Source organism: Cricetulus griseus, chromosome 7, assembly GCF_003668045.3.
Source record: "Cricetulus griseus strain 17A/GY chromosome 7, alternate assembly CriGri-PICRH-1.0, whole genome shotgun sequence".
Taxonomy (NCBI): Eukaryota; Metazoa; Chordata; class Mammalia; order Rodentia; family Cricetidae; genus Cricetulus; species Cricetulus griseus.
In genome coordinates this window covers 121,444,251-121,460,696 of record NC_048600.1, presented here as the reverse complement: position 1 = coordinate 121,460,696, position 16,446 = coordinate 121,444,251, and the positions used below count along the sequence as shown (strand labels likewise).

Genomic DNA, 16,446 nt, shown 5'->3' with positions numbered 1-16,446 from the left:
AGCCGGATCCAGCAAAAGTTCTTTTTTATTGTGGGGTGGGGTGGGGGGAGTTCCGAGGCAGGGTTTCTCTGTGGCTTTGGAGGCCGTCCTAGAGCTAGCTCTTGTAGACCAGGCTGGTCTTGAACTCACAGAGATCTGCCTGCATCTGCCTCCTGAGTGCTGGGATTAAAGGTGTGGGACACCACCACCCAGCTTCCAGCAAAAGTTCTTATGTGTACAGTGTTCTGCCTGCATGTCAGAAGAGGCAATCAGATCTCATGACAGATGGTTGTGAGCCACCATGTGGTTGCTGGGAATTGAACTCAAGACCTCTGGAAGTGTAGTTAGTGCTCTTAACCTCTGAGCCATCTTTCCAGCCCTCAAAAGTTCTTAAAAACATTCAACATGACCAATTAGGATATAGCCAAGAAATGTAAAATTTAACATTCAAAAATCATACCTATGCATTTTATAGGATTTATTTTATAAATTATATTATTTTTATTAAGATGTTTAAAATGTCATGTGGTTATTTCAATGAGCACAATGTTTTTGGGAAGCTGTAATAACCAATCATAAATTTTAAAAATATAAAAATCACTTAGTGGGGAACAGATTGAGGAGTACTGGAATTAGCTCTTGTTTGAATTTCTGATAGAATTCTACAGTGAAGCCATCTGGCCCTGGGCTTTTTTTTGGTTGGGAGGCTTTTGATGACTGCTTCTATTTCATTAGGGGTTATAGACCGATTTAAACTGCTTATCTGATCTTGCTTTAATTTTGGTAAGTGATATTTATCCAGAAAACTGTCCATTTCCTTTAGATTTTCGAATTTTGTGGAGTACAGGTTTTCAAAGTATGACCTGAAGATTCTCTGGATTTTTCTCAGTGTCCATTGTTATATCCCCCTTTTTGTTTCTGATTTTGTTAATTAGCATGCTCTCTCTCTGCCTTTTGGTTAGTTTGGCTAGAGGTTTGTCTATCTTGTTGATCTTCTCAAAGAACAAACTCTTTGTTTCACTGATTCTTTGTACTGTTTCCCTAGTTTCTAGTTTATTGATTTCGGCCCTCAGGTTGATTATTTCCTGGCGTCTACTCCTCCTTGGTGAGTTTGCTTCTTTTTGCTCTAAAGCTTTCAGTTGTTCTGTCAATTCTCTAATGTGACTTTTCTCCAGTTTCTTCATGTGGGCACTTAGTGCTATGAACTTCCCTCTTAGCACTGCTTTCAGAGTGTCCCATAAGTTTGGGTATGTTGTGTCTACATTCTCATTAAATTCTAGGAAGTCTTTAATTTCTTTTTTTATTTCTTCCTCAACCCAGGAATGGTGCAATTGGGTGTTATCATTTTCCATGAGTATGTAGGTTTTCTGCAATTCGTATTGCTGTTGAATTCTAGCTTTAATGCATGGTGATCTGATAAGATACAGGGGGTTATTTCAATTCTTTTGTAACTGTGGAGGTTTGCTTTGCTGCCAACTATGTGGTCAATTTTTGAGAAGGTTCCATGTGGCGCTGAGAAGAAGGTATATTCTTTTGTGTTTGGATAGAATGTTCTATAGATATCTGTTAAACCCAGTTGGGTCTTAACTTCTGTCAGACCCTTTGTTTCTTTGTTAAGTTTCTGTTTGGCGGTCCTGTCTAGTGGTGTAAGGGGGTGCTGAAGTCTCCTACTATAAGTGTGTGTGGTTTTATGTGTGGTTTGAGCTTTAGTAATGTTTCTTTTACAAATGTGGGTGCCTTCGTATTTGGGGCATAGATGTTCAGGATTGAGACTTCATCTTGATGGACTTTTCCTGTGATGAGTATGAAATGCCCTTCTTCATCTCTTTTGATTGATTTTAGTTTGAAGTCTAATTTGTTAGATATTAGGATTGCTACACCAGATTGTTTCTTGAGCCCATTTGATTGGAAACCCTGCCACAATAAGAGCAAGAGAAGAGGAGTAGAGGAGAGGAAATGGAGGAGCAGAAATATTCAGTTGGGGGAAGAATAGAGGAGAGAGAGCAGGATGAGAGATACCATATTAGAGGGAGCCACTATAGGTCCGAGAAGAGATCTGGAGCTAGGAAGATCTCCAGAGATCTACAAGGATGACACTATCTGACAATCCAGGCAATGGTAGAGAGGATAACCTAAAAGCCCTTGCCCTAAAATGAGATTGATGACTACTCTTTATGCCATCCTAGAGCCCTCATCCAGTGGCTGATGGAAGCAGAGACAGACATCCACAGATATACACTGAGCTGAAATCTGGAATTTAGCTGAAGAGAGGGAGGAATGAAGAGCGAAGGGGTCTATACCAGGTTGGAGAAACACACAGGAACAAGTGGCCTGAACAAGGGAGAGCACATCTACTCCGGATGCTGTCGGGGAGGCCAGTACAAGACTGATCCAGACCCCTGAACATGGATGTCAATAAGGAGGCTTCTGCACTCCAGGGAGCCTCTGGAAGTGGATTAGTGTTTTTCCCTGGTGCAAGAAGGGCCTTTGAGAGCCCATCCCACGTGAAGGGATACACTCTGGCCCTGGACACATGGGGAAGGGCCCAGGCCCAGCACAGGAAGATTTGGTGGACTTTGCAGAGCCCCCATTGAGGGCCCTACCCTGCCTGGGGAGTGGTGGGTGGATGGGGTGGGGGTAGGTTGGGGGTGGGGGAGGAGGAATGGAGGTGAGGGGAGGGAGAGGGAGAAGGGACTTACATGTGAAACAAGCTTGTTCCCTAACTTGAACTAATAAAAAATAAATAAAAAAAAATCACCTAGTGGGACAGGGGGATAGAATATTGGTCAAGCACACTGAATATCATTTACAGTATGATCATTTACAGTACGAATGGAAAAACAATGAGAACAAAACAAACAAAATCAACTTATTAGCAAGCTAGAAATGAGCATCCCTTTTATCAGCTACAATATGCCAAGTAAAAAACCTTTAGCCAAACAGAGCATATCTTGAAGCAAGTATTGCCTGTGAGCAAGGATGACCACCAGTGGTGACAGCAGTTTATTGAAAATTGTAGCAAAGCACAAAGCTAAGAGCTCAGAAAGAGACTGCATAAAAACTGAAATAGAAATAGTTAGCATTGTACACAAAGCAAGCCCAAAGTAAATTTTAAGAATTTTTAAACTTTGAAAATAAAATTAAGCAAAATTTCTAAATATAGCCATTCAATATTCTAACTTTTTTCTGTTCAGTTGGATACATGAATTAAAACTACACTTGTTTTAAAAAGATAAAATATAACAATGTGACCTATTATGCATTTAAACATAACTTAATGAAACAAACATAAAATATAGAAAAATTTATAAATGTTTGACAAAAGATATTAAGGTAGACAAGTTAATGAAAAAATACTACAGAAGATAAGATAAATGGAAATTTTTATTTAAATCCAAACTAAAGCAAAAGTATTACAAATCCAACAACAACAAAAAAAAACCCTTCAGAATTTTTGCAAAATCTGATTCTAAAATTCAACTGAAGACACACAGTTGCAAATATCTAAGAAACAAACTAAAGATAAAAACTTGTATAGAAGGTTCAGGTTCATCATGCTGGCAATATTTAAGCTAAAAATAGAATTCCACTATTATTTTACTATAATTCAAAATTCTAATACCACATTGTTTTAACTGCTTTCCCTTTCTATCACAATTAAAACTTCAAACTCCTGGGAGAACTAGAAGGCATCCAGTGTTTTTCTGTAGGCAATGCTTCATTTAAAAAGCCTACTGACAACTGGGCAGTAGTGGTGCACACCTTTAATTCCAGGAGGCAGAGGCAGGTGGATCTATGGGAGTTTGAGGCCAGCCTAGTCTACAAAGCTAGTTCCAAGACAGCCAAGGCTACACAGAGAAAACCTGTCTTGGAAAAAAAGAAGGAAGGAAGGAAGGAAGGGAGGAAGGAAGGAAGGAAGGAAGGAAGATATAAAAAAAGAAAAAAGGAGAATTTAAAAATAAAATTAAAAGCCTATTGAAATAAAGCCTCATTTTGAATAGACCCACAATTTAGTATTCTATTAAGATTAGTTGCTAATAAATATGAGGACAAAAACAGTTATAACTTTGCAGTCTTAAGCCATTCCTATTAGAAAATTAATCCCTGTTGCCTACTAATACTATAAATGTTGATTCAAAACAGCAAACAAGCAACCAGAGATAATAGAGATTTAAAACAGCTTTCTAGAAAAAGCTTTTCCAATAATGTTCAAAATATAACTTATTTAAAAATAATTTCAGGGGTAAAGAATCTGTTTCCACTTAGTAGGATATTATAAATACTATACATGTCAAGAGAGAGGACATATATTTTTTAAATCTATATGTCAGTTTGTTGGAAAAGTAACATACAAAACCTACTTCCTAACATTTTTAGTTAAATTTTTTTTCATCTTACATACTAACTGCAGTTCTTCCTCCCCTTTTCCTGTCCTCCTGCCCCTCCCCCTCTTCCCACCCCCTATCTACTCTTCAGAGTGAGTTGTGGAGTCAACAAAGTTTGGCATACCAAGTTGAGGCAGGGCCAAGCCCCCTCCTCCCTGTATCAAAGCTTAGCAAGTTATCCCACATAGGGAATGGGATCCAAAAAGACAGTTTATGCAACCTGGGATAGGTCCTGGTGCCACTGACAGGGCCTCTCCTAACAGATCAAGTCACATAACTGTCACCCATTCAGAGGGTCTACTTCATGCCCATGCAGGTTCCCCAGCTGTCAGTCCATAGTCCATGAGCTCCCACTACCTGTAACTTTAAACAAAACCACAAAAAGTAGGCAAAGAATAGAGTCAGCTAATTTCCTCACACACATACAACTTCACAGACTGGCTACCATCAATGAGATGGTAAACATCTGTTGAATACTACTAGCATTGATAATAGGCTTCAAAACAGTTCAAATAGAAACATAATTCAAGAACATTATGAAATGAATTGCTTCATAACCCCATTTGGACTTTGTCACACTAACTGAAATTTTACCTGAAAAGGCAGTTAACATATGAAAATATAGATAGACATTTTTAAGAAAGCTAAAAACAGAAACCTTAATTTGAAAGACTATTTTTGTATATGTGAATGTTTATGTGTATATATATTTGTAAATTTAGTCAAATATGACACAAAGAGTGTTTCACATCATTTTTTTTACATGCAACTCTTGTCCAGTTATAATCAACCCTTTGTTAATATGCAGATGCATGACTTAGAACACTTGAGTAAGATTCTTCTCAATGAATGAGGTTTCTCATGGAAAGTGTGCTCTCACCATCCGAGGAGATGGGAAATGTTCTTCTGTACATATGTTTCTCTTACTGGTCAATGAATAAAACACTGATTGGCTGATTGGCCAGACAGGAAATGACATAGCTGGGCAGAAATTTGCCACTAGCTAACCACAGATGTCTGGAGGTCTGTACCTACAGACAGGAAGTGACATAGCTGGGCAGAATCAGGATATAAGCAAGGGCAAACAGGAAATTGCTCTCTTCTCTGCTGAGACACTTAACAGTCGCCATGTGAGCTGCAAAAGGAATTAGATAAGACCATGTGGAAATACTTAGATTAATAGAAATGGGTTAATAATTAAGACAGAGCTAGCCAATAAGAAGCCCAAGCCACTGACCAACAGTTTTATAGTTAATATAAGTCTTGTGTGTTTATTTGGGGCTCTCAAGGACAGTGGACTTCTTGTTACACTGAGGTTCAAGAGTAGAGCTGGGTGAGCAAAAGAGACGACAGGCCCTCATTCACTCCTCCCTGGGGCTCGCACTCACTGCAGCTGATGCTCTACAAGCACCGCTAACAGTCAAGTTCTGCCTGATTCAGGATATGCATGGAGGGCTATTCTCCTACATGTGTCTTTCCTGACAACACATTAAAAGTTTGATGGAGGACTATGTCCAACAAAAATGAACATGTGTGTACACAATTTTATGCTGTCCACATTATGATTCTTCTTTTCCTCAGACCATGACTTTTATCTTTTTTTTACTTATGTATAAATAGGACCATATAGAATAAACTGTTTTGTACCAGGCTTCTTTGCTCCACATTTAGATTTGTGAGATAAATAAGTTATTACTTTATATTACTAGTACTATTAAAAAATCACAAACTTGTCTATGTAGTTTTGGTATAATAATATATTTCATGTGTGCTTTTCAAAAATGCAAAGAAGTAAAATAGTATAAATTTGTTTTATGTCACCTTTTGAATTTTACTACAAGAAAGGAGTTTGGGAAAGTTATTAATCAAAAAGAAGGTTCTAACATTTCATTGAAAACTTCAGACAATTCCTACACAATTTCAATCCATGCCTTATTACATTTTAGTTCCCACAATTTAATAAATACAGAAATATAAAAAGGAAATAAAGTAAACCTAACATCTATATCTGCTGAGAGAATTTTATTTACTTATATTTATCTAGTTATTTTTGGTCTGGGAATCAAACCCAGTTCCTTTCTATGTTGACAAATTTTAACTGCTCAAAAAAAAAAAAAAAAAAGAGGAACAATTGTATAGCAGTGTTAATCCTTCAAGCAGTAACACTGCATTGTTCTGTTATATGCAATCACTTTCTAGTTGTGTAGTCTACTGAGTTTCCATAGTCTTTTCTTATCACTGAAAAAATTTAAAAAAACATATACAATTTATGATATTTACAGTTACATCTTCAGGTAACTTTTAGGTACATGAAAGTATTAAAACTACTTTCTATAATAAAAGTGAAACAGCAAAGAAAAAGATCAAACCATATAGAGAACTAGACTACAGAATGGTAGTCTTCAGCAACATTAAATTAGGTTTAAATTCTAAAAGTAGGGACAAGTGAGGGCTCTAGAGTTAACACTCAAAGGGAAATACTGACTGCAGTCTCTGATGACTAGTCTTCATTCAACACTGCTGCACGGAGAATCACCTAGAAGACAGGTGAAGAGTACTTGTGGGCATCTCCAGAGGATTGACAGAACAGGGCAGATACACACTGAACATCAGCAGCACCAACGCAGTGGCTGGGGACTCCTGTAGAACACAAGTGGGAAGGAGGAGCCAGCAGAACACAGACACACTTGTCTCTCCCTCCTTCCTGCCATCAAGTGATTTGCTGTGCTCTTCCACACCTGCCCTGACAGGAAGGAAGGAACCTCTAAAACCAGGAGCCAACGGGTCTTTCCTGCACAGAGACAAGACAAGTGACTAATAGGCAATTCAAAGTGTCCCTTTTCAACAGCAATGGCTTTGAAATATCAGGTTGAAATTGAAACCAAAGACTAAATTGGCCATTTCAACTGCTTAAAGAGAGGATCGGCATCTCCTATACTCCCAAGCCCTTCATGTCTTGGGCACAACTATGTCACAATAAAGTCACACATTTCTTCACTAGCATCTCAATCATTATAAAGCACCCTAATTAACAAGAATGCATTTACATGGTTACAAAATTCTGGGATGGAATTCTAAGAGAGAAGCAAAAGAGCATATCTGAAAAGGTGAGACAGCATTCTGAGTAAGCTCACAGATGAAAACAAAGTGAGACCAGCCATGGCAGGCAGGATCTTCAGACAGGACGAGATCAACACCCAGGAGAGTTCCCATGTCCCCAGGGTCTATGAAATCAGGTAAAGAGCTCCTTCTCTCTGACAGGCCTGGTATTACACTAAAGTTGTTAGATACTCAAATATGAACTTATACACATACTTCTGCCTTCTCTGCCATCCTCAACTAAATGTTTAACTGCACATAAGAAATATCCCTTATTAAATGAACTGAAGGAAGATAATTACATGAAGGCACAGTCTAAACACAAGATTGTTTTTTACCTTTGTGCATATTCAAGAAAAAAAGTTTGCAAGAAGTCAAGGCAAATTTTTACGTCATAGGGTTGCAAAATGAGATCATACTTAGGCCAATGAAATAGCACAATTTTTAGATCCACAGCAGTTAACAGTCACTCCTTGGAATCTTCTCCATTTGGAAAATAGCCAGCTTCTGCTATTTACTCTGGAGTCCTGACTTCACGATGACTTCCTCTGTTATTTTCCATCTTGGTTATTGCTGCTATACTGGGTGCTAAATTGTTAAGACCATCAGGCAAGGGTTCAAATGAAGGCCCTGACTACCTAGGGGATGGCAGTCACTGATCTACCAGGGAATTTAACTTATCGTCTAAAATAGTTTCTGTCAACTCCAAATAAAATTTGCTATTTTGGTACAATCCTTTCAAGCCCTTGATGAGTGTTAGTCTCATAATGAATCAAGATGACAATTTAATGTTTAATGAGTATAATTGCTTGCCTTTTGATCCCCTTTATGGCATCTGGTTCAGAGTTGATGTGAACAAATAAGCAACAAGTCCTTGTGTAGATAAAAACATTACTTCTTGTGATGTCATTATTACATAAATTATTCTAAGATGCTTGTTTAACAAGTAAGACAAGGTATTTTACTAATAAACAACTCAAGAGGAAGAGCTGGGCTGCAGTCTGCCCAGGGAGAATGTGAAACGAAGATGCTTGGTGGGAGGTGTCCTTTGGTGCAGTTCTGTAAATGCCTGTGGTTTGGAGGTTCAGGAAAGAAAACAAATTAGCTAGGCACACTGACCTTAGGGAAGCCCCTCCTCCCTTGCATCCCCTGGATCAGGTGCCACGCTGACCTTCCTCCAGTAAAATTCCTTCTGCTCTGTTCTGCCAAATTTCTTAAATAACCTACCAAATGGTCACAAGGTCCTCTGGGAGTGTGTTTTCTTACATTGCCTGATGTATGCTAAGAACAGAGTATTTATTAAGTAAATCGGTATTTTTCCAGCTAAAACTTTGACAGTAAAAAACAAAGACAGTCAAACAGTTCACTCAACCTAAGTAAGTGGATGGGAAAGGCAAGCTTTAATGTCATGCATCGGGTCAGAAGACAAAGCCCTTCCTAAACAATGCTTAGGTAGTAATCCATTTGTGAACATAACAAGTAAAACACTTTATTACCCAACAAAATCTGCACAGTGAATTCTAAAGGCCCTAAGACCTAAATCTCATTTTTGTGAAAATGTGTTTCCACTTAAGAGGAAGAGGGCATCTGAAACCACTGAGTTCTATTTTTTCTCATTCCTATCACTTAAAAACAGCTGAACTGGTTTTTCTGTTTAAGAAAAAAATCAACTAGTAGACTAAGTCTGAAAACAGAGATCCACGATGGGAAATCAATGTGAAGCAATACCCTACAAGGCTGTTGTGAAACACGACACTCACAGTCTAGTTAATTTGGCTCTCAATGTAGTATGAGCCACTTGTCTGTCTTTCAGTAGTGTTATTTTCAGTGTACAGGCATTTTGCCTGCCTGTATGGGCATCCATGCATCCAGGGCCCACAGAGGCCGTAAGGGGCTTGGAATGCTCTGGCACTGAAGTTACAAAAAGTTGTCAGCCTCTAAGTGGGTGCTGAGAACAGAACCCAGGGCCTGAGGAAGAGAGGCTAATACTCATAACCACTGAGCCATCTTCCCAGTCCCAAGAAAGAGCAATTTTAAAACATTAAATATTTTGCAACTTTGTTTTACTCACTTCAAAACTTCCTCAAATTTATGGATCTTCCTCTGAGTACCTTCTTTCTCCTTATCAAGTTCACTCTGCAGTTCATGAACCTGCCGAAAGAGAAGAGCACATGAAAATCACTGCAAGGCAAGGACACTCAGATATAAAGAAACAACCTCAGATCCCCTGGGATATGAATTCAAACAGGTATTTCATGGTAGAAACCTGCTTAACCATGGAATAATTTCAATCTTCTACACCCAATATAACTTTCCAATTCAAAGCAAATAATTATTTACTTACAAATGAACTGCATATATCAACTTCAAAAATGCACCAATCACTTTGATTTTTAAAAGACCATAGTTTTGGCTCAGCAGTGGTAGCACACACTTTAATCCCAGTACTTGGGAGGCAAAAATCTCTGGGAGTTCAAGGCCAGCCTGGTCTACAGAATTAGTTCTAGGACAGCCAACCTGTTACACAAAAAACCCTGTCTCAAAAAAAAAAATCATAGTTTTGACAAAGGAAAGAATTTTCATAGGATTGAAAAGAATAGAATAAATAATGTGTCTACATTAATGAGATATAGAAGGGTTATTATGAAGTCTCCTATTGCTAAGCATGACTTATGCACCCATTGGCCAAGTTTGGAACAAAACACCCATCATGATTGCCTCTGTAGCAACCGTTGAGTAGGCTAAAGGAAAATTCTCTCCACACATTCAATTATGTGGTGTGACTACTCCGTGTGGACATTACAGGGACCTCATAGAACAGAAAAGGAAGTTTTGAGCAGCTGGGCAGAAAAGGAAAAGTGAATGGTAGTGCAGTTGTTCCCACACAGCAGTGAGGCTCCAGAGTCTCCTGAGCCTCCTGAGTGCTAAGGAAACTCTCCAAAGTAGCGCTTCCAGATTTTCTAGACACCACTGTAGCACTGAACATGAACCTGACAGGACAGTGAGAGGAAAGCAATGACAAGAATCAGACTACACACAGGCACCTTCCCTACAACACCCCACACGCGCACGCTAAAGCCATGTCATACATCACATTGGAATTAACCAAACGTAATAGCTATTTTTCACCAGTTTGGCTGGACCTGTTCAACTAAAATCTCACATTTTTCTGGCCTTTCTTTTTCTAGTCATCTTGAATTTTTCCCTTTGTGTAAGGCAAATAAATTAGTAAAATCAACTATATTCTTCTAACTAAGTCCAGTGAGGCCAGAGAGGCAATTTTTCATAGTATCAAAAAGGCCTCTTCTGGTTTCTATGATGCAACCACTAAGTCAAGACAGAGCTGAGAAGTAGAGGAGACAGCACCTGCTGAGACAGAGCTGAGAAGTAGAGAAGACAGCACCTGCTGAGCGGCGAGTGACCAGGAGAATTAGCAGCCACAGCACCCCTTCCTGGCACTGCAGTGACCAACGTAAAATATCTCATAAATACTATTTCTTTTTCTTATGAAGAGAAAAATCACTTCATCTTGAATATCTTTACCATTAAATTTATTTTACTTTACATAAGAAAAAAGAAAAGAATGTTCACAATTTACCAGACTCAGACTTCAATTGCTGTCTCACTTCTTATAGATCCCTGGTATATATTAATGACAATGCTTGGCATATAGTAAGCATGTTAAATTGGAATATAAACAAACTTTAAGGTTTTTTTTTTTTTTGGAAACTCCAGCTAGAATTCTAGGATGAGTTTAAATGGTCATACCCCCACTTGTCAAGTTATTTAGCATGTTGTGTCTCAGTCCCTTCTACAAATGGGGATCACCAATAACATATCAAAGTACTCTGATAAAGGAGAATTACTTCAGGTAAAGCTCTTATGAATGTGAGGACATAAGAAATTCCCAGTCAGTGTTAAAAATTGTAATTACTATGTTAGATTGAACACTAAAGTATTTATTTATTTCTCCAGGTCACTATAAACAACAGTCAAAGGCTGTTTGCCCTTTCAGAAAGCAGACCTTGAAGGTCAAGTAACCAGAGTCCTTGTAAGAGCTCTGTATCACTCTCTACACAATCTTAACCTGGTTCAGATCTGGGCTTCCACTTCTCAATACTGTTAGTGTGAGACACATTCCCCTTGATAGAAACATTTTACGACTATCATCCCATTTCTGAAGGGAGGAGGAACTAACCCGGGGGGGGGGGACAAGAAGGGCTCCCCTCTAGACAAGAAGGTAGGTGCTGCTGCACAAGCTCTTCAGCTGTTTCTCACTTATGTTACTAACTCAGTACCTAGCATCCTTACCCACACTAGAGCAGTCATTAAAGGATGTTCTGGGTTTGTTCCCTCTCCACAGAATATTTTAGTATTGCATGCTTGAGATCCTTTTCTTAATTATAATTATACCTTTATTTTATTTATATTTAAAGTATTTGAAGGTAATAAATAATTAAATACCATGCAAGTAATTAATGCATACTGATTTGATGGAAAAGTATATTGGGAATATTATATAGATCATTTTTACATAAAACTATGAAACAGCATAATGATGATGCTACTGCCCAATCTCTACTTTTTTTATTTCTTTTTCATTTGTATATTTATAGCACAGTATTGCTATGTTGCCCAAAGGTAATGTGGAGTAAGATTTAATATGATTTACTTCTCACCTTTCCTCAATATATAGTTAATACTGAACTATAGTATTTAAGGTAGTTAAGACACCTAGTTTACTATCAAACTATAAGTTGATTGGAGCAGCCATAAGCACATTTATTGAACATATGATAAATATGTTTTATACTCCATTTCATCCCCCAAATATGAAGAATCACAATGGAGTATAAAATTGAGCATAGCAAAAGATGAAAACTATCATTGGAAAACCAAAGAATGTTCATTAAAATTTTCTCCACTTACATTATATTTTTCATCTTTTGTTAAATACTTAAAATGTTCTTTAATTTAGTTAAATAAATGCTCCTGTTTCCTAATAAAATTTACATTTTGTTGAGAAAAATTGTAGACATTCCACATAAAGTGTTTAAAACCACCTCTAGCTTGGTCCAAGGACTATATAAGTGTTAATGGTTAGGACAGATAGGTTTATTATAATATTGGTAGTTGCTACAGACATCAGAATAGTTTGAGTCTATGTGATAAAGAAAACATTGAGGAAAGCAACATCTGAAATATTTTTTCCATAATATATATTCATTAAAGAAAGTTTTTTTTCTATTGGTTGATCTTAATTAGTTGTGGATTTGTCACACCCAAGAATCCATCAGAAGCTTAAGTGAGTGCTGACTTTCAGGTTTCTTGAACTACTTTTGCTTAGAGGAGTTAAAAATTGACAGTGTTTGAAAAACAATACTTGCAGCGATATCCACTACAGATCTCTATATAAGGAAACTTCTTCAAACTTCCTATGGGACAGAATACATGGGGAAATCTGTTTTGTTATTTTCTGTTGGTAATGTCAAAAGTCATGAGTAACTGACTTTTGAAATCGTATGAACTATTAAAGTCAATTTTGAGTATAAAACATATTTTGATATGCTAAAAAGAAATTGTAAAGAAGCTGTTAGAGCTTCTTTGTTGTGGGATAAGCATGTGGTTTGACTATATCAATTTGTCTGCAACATCAAAGTCAATATTTAGATAGGAAAATGATGGATAATTTTATAGAAAATGAATGAGTCACTTTAAGCTTTCAAAGATTCAAAGTTAAAACATTAATTTACCACAGATATAAAGCAGTATATGTGGCTGTCTCAATTCTGAATATTTATTGCCACAATGTATTTTTTGTTAATTTTGATAGGATATATGTGTTGATATTATGTGATTGACAATGAGATTATGTGAATTTATATGATGATTTCCCAAGGTAAATAAATATAGCTATTCATTTAAAAAAAATTGAGCTTAGCAAAGAGCACATAGAGGGGCTGGTCCCAAAACCAACCAGCTGGACAGCAGCACTGCACATTAACTACGCTAATCTCCATAGCCTGGTATTAAAAATATGGGTGATGTCATTTCATGAGTTTATTAAGTACTATAACAGCAATTTCATTCATCTTTTTCTGAGTTTGGGAAAGGCACCTCTCCCTTTAAAGAAAACTGTGTCAGCAGCAGTTAAATACACAATCTAATGATTTACATATAAGCTGCTGGAAACATTTTCAAGTTATTTAAATATAATTATACAAAGTACATATGAAGGCTAAGCACTAGATAAACTGTATTTTAGTGTGTTTAGAACTCACATAACATTGTGAACAGTCAGGAAAATGACTTTAGGAGGGAAGTCAAGTCTAGCACGGTTTAGCCTGTGCATGTGAGCAGCTGCCTGTGTTGCTCTCTGGGTAAACAGCACCATCATTCTTTACTCCCAGTGCCTGTTTGGAAAACAAGCACTAGGTTATTTGTAGGAGGCAGGTGTTTCCTTACTAGTAAAATCATTTACTCTAGCCATTTCCTGATTTAACAGATTAGGACACTTCATCAAACAATGACGTTTAGTTTTATGGCCTATTATTTGTTTGATGTTCAAAGATCTGAAGAGCAGGCAACAGCCACCAGAGATCAATAAAGACCATGAGATAATATGTGTGTGCTTAAATTAGGGACAGCATCTGATGCTGTTTCTTCCACCTCAAAGACTAGTGGGATGGTATGCTCCCATCCTGCTGCTTTCGCACAGGCATGAGGAAATAATGTCATTCAGATGGCATTTCCTCCATCTGAACAGATATTCAGAACCACATTTTATACGGAAAGTTATTGAATGTGCACACCTGTAGCACTCTCAAGACAAAAGCCCTATACATCCCATTTAGCTATCCAGTTACACAGTCCAGTCCATATGTGAGATTTATGTCAGCTCTGTGAGCTGTCAGAAGGATATTCCCTCAGGGGGGTACAAGACATCAAATCTTCAAGGCCTGCGATCACAGCAGGTTTAATAAAGAAAAAAGAACAGATGTCAATTTAAAAGGGCAGATTATGGAATTAATTGTGAAACAAAAAGTGACATACTGAGCAATCTTTTCTTTCAATATAAACAATATCTAACATTTGCAATATGAACGATTTTTTTCTTCTAGAGATTGTTGTTTTAAACAAGTCATGTTTACATTGAGAACAGCAAAGTGTACTCTGGTTATTTTATTTAAAAGTGAGGTCAGTTGATAGCTCTTGGAAAGGGAATAGCTGTAGTCACCATGCCTAATAAAGAGGCTTTAGTCTCCTTTCAGGGGTGAACTACAACAGGAATACCATCAGGTCACTGATAAAAATGGAATTATGACAGGCACTCACACATTGACATTCCTGAAAAATGCATTTACTCCCCACTCAAACTCACAAGGTAACTGAAGGCAACATGAAAGCCTGGCCAGTTTGTGTCAGTCTCCTTTCCTTCTGGTCACTTACTCACCTCCGAAGTAGTGAGAGGTTCTCATTCAAGACAAATCTGTCTAGGAGCCAGTGCTACCTAACCTACCTCAGCACCTTCATACCAAAAGCACAAGGACAAGAGTAACTGAGGGATCTTACTGTCAGCTTTTCATTGTCCTTGTTCCAGACCCCACAAAAGAGCAAGCAGTCTCCAGTTATTGTTCTGATCTTTGGACTCCAAGAACAGCAGAGTCTAGCAGGACAGAGCCTGGAGCATGAACAAGCTTCTCCAAAGGAGCTTCTCCAAAGGAGTCAGCTTGTTCCCTCAAGCAATAAAGACTTCTTCAGATCACCTTGCAGAACCGGAGCTGATATGCTGACCACAGAGGGACTAGGACTGTTGTACTATGCATACCACTTGCCCTCCGACCATAATTCTTTCTCTGTTTAAACCTAAATCTCATGTCTATTCCCAGAAGATGGGATGGGGTCGCTGAACCACTTTTCCTGTTCCACCGATTAAGTCCTCCTTTTGTTTTTCACTACTGCCTGGCTCTGCAGTATGCTGGGAGATGACAAAGCATTTCTTCTGTGGCTACTGCAATGTGGGCTTTTGTCCTAAGCTCCAGTTACAAAACCAATTCTCATATTTCTTTCCTTTAATCTATTCACCAGGGAGAAAGGCTGATAGCAGAATCTTAGTTTACTTGGTGGCCAAAAACTCAAGAAAACAGTAGAAGAAAAGGCTATCTGGGTCTGTCTTTTTATGGCATAGTTCTCAGGTGTTCCTTGCTCCAGGGTAACAGTCCATGCTGTTCCTTCCATAGGCTAGCAGACGAGAGGAAAGCTGGCACAAACAGGAAGAGAAGAGTAGGCCAGAAAGTTGTTCCATAACGGAAGAGAAGTCAGAGGTCTTCACAGGGCATGATGGATGAACAAACAGTACACCCAGACTAACCCAGTACCTTATACACACAGTGGAGTAGACTTCTAGGTTTGTTTGTTCGCTTATTTTTTGGTAAGCAGAATATTTAGGGAACTGTGTTTCTCAGCAATAGTAACTGAAATACTTCAATAAAACATTATTTCCACTTCCTGTTCAGATAATACTTTTAGATATAAAATATATTAAACACCTTGCATTGAATTATAATGAGTAAGAAAGTAATTACAACTATAAAAAGCATACAAACACAGATCGATATACATCAGAAGAAATCCTTTTTCATAAGTGATGACCACATTTTATCCTATACATCTTTTGGATGTGTTAAGCTCTTATAGGGCAGAGTGCCTAAAAGGATGCTTTGTCCAAATACTGAAAGGGTATCTATAGAGAAACTAGGTAGACAAAAAAGATGTGTTACAAAATGGATTGAAAATGCTGTAATACACACTAGGGTTAGCTTTAGTTTATACATATTTAATGGAAGGGTAAACCTCATTTTTTATTGTATGTATATTTTACATGTGGATTTATTTGGCAAATATTAAAAGTAATAACAAATCTATCAATAAAACCTTTGTTATTTCAACTGCTTTTACTTTCCATGTCTTATAGAAAACAATT

The 16,446-nt window shown here is 37.7% G+C and overlaps 1 protein-coding gene across 13 annotated transcripts in view; it reads right to left on the bottom strand.

Moving 5' to 3' along the window:
• The window catches only part of Cep112 (centrosomal protein 112), a 375,808-nt gene that overhangs the window by 267,025 nt on the left and 92,337 nt on the right, over positions 1-16,446 (bottom strand). For all 13 annotated transcript variants that reach the window (XM_027425839.2, XM_035447391.1, XM_035447385.1 and 10 more), the window contains one exon: positions 9,535-9,614. In XM_027425839.2, the coding sequence (XP_027281640.1) occupies positions 9,535-9,614 (80 nt within the window). The remainder of the gene's footprint in view (positions 1-9,534; positions 9,615-16,446) is intronic.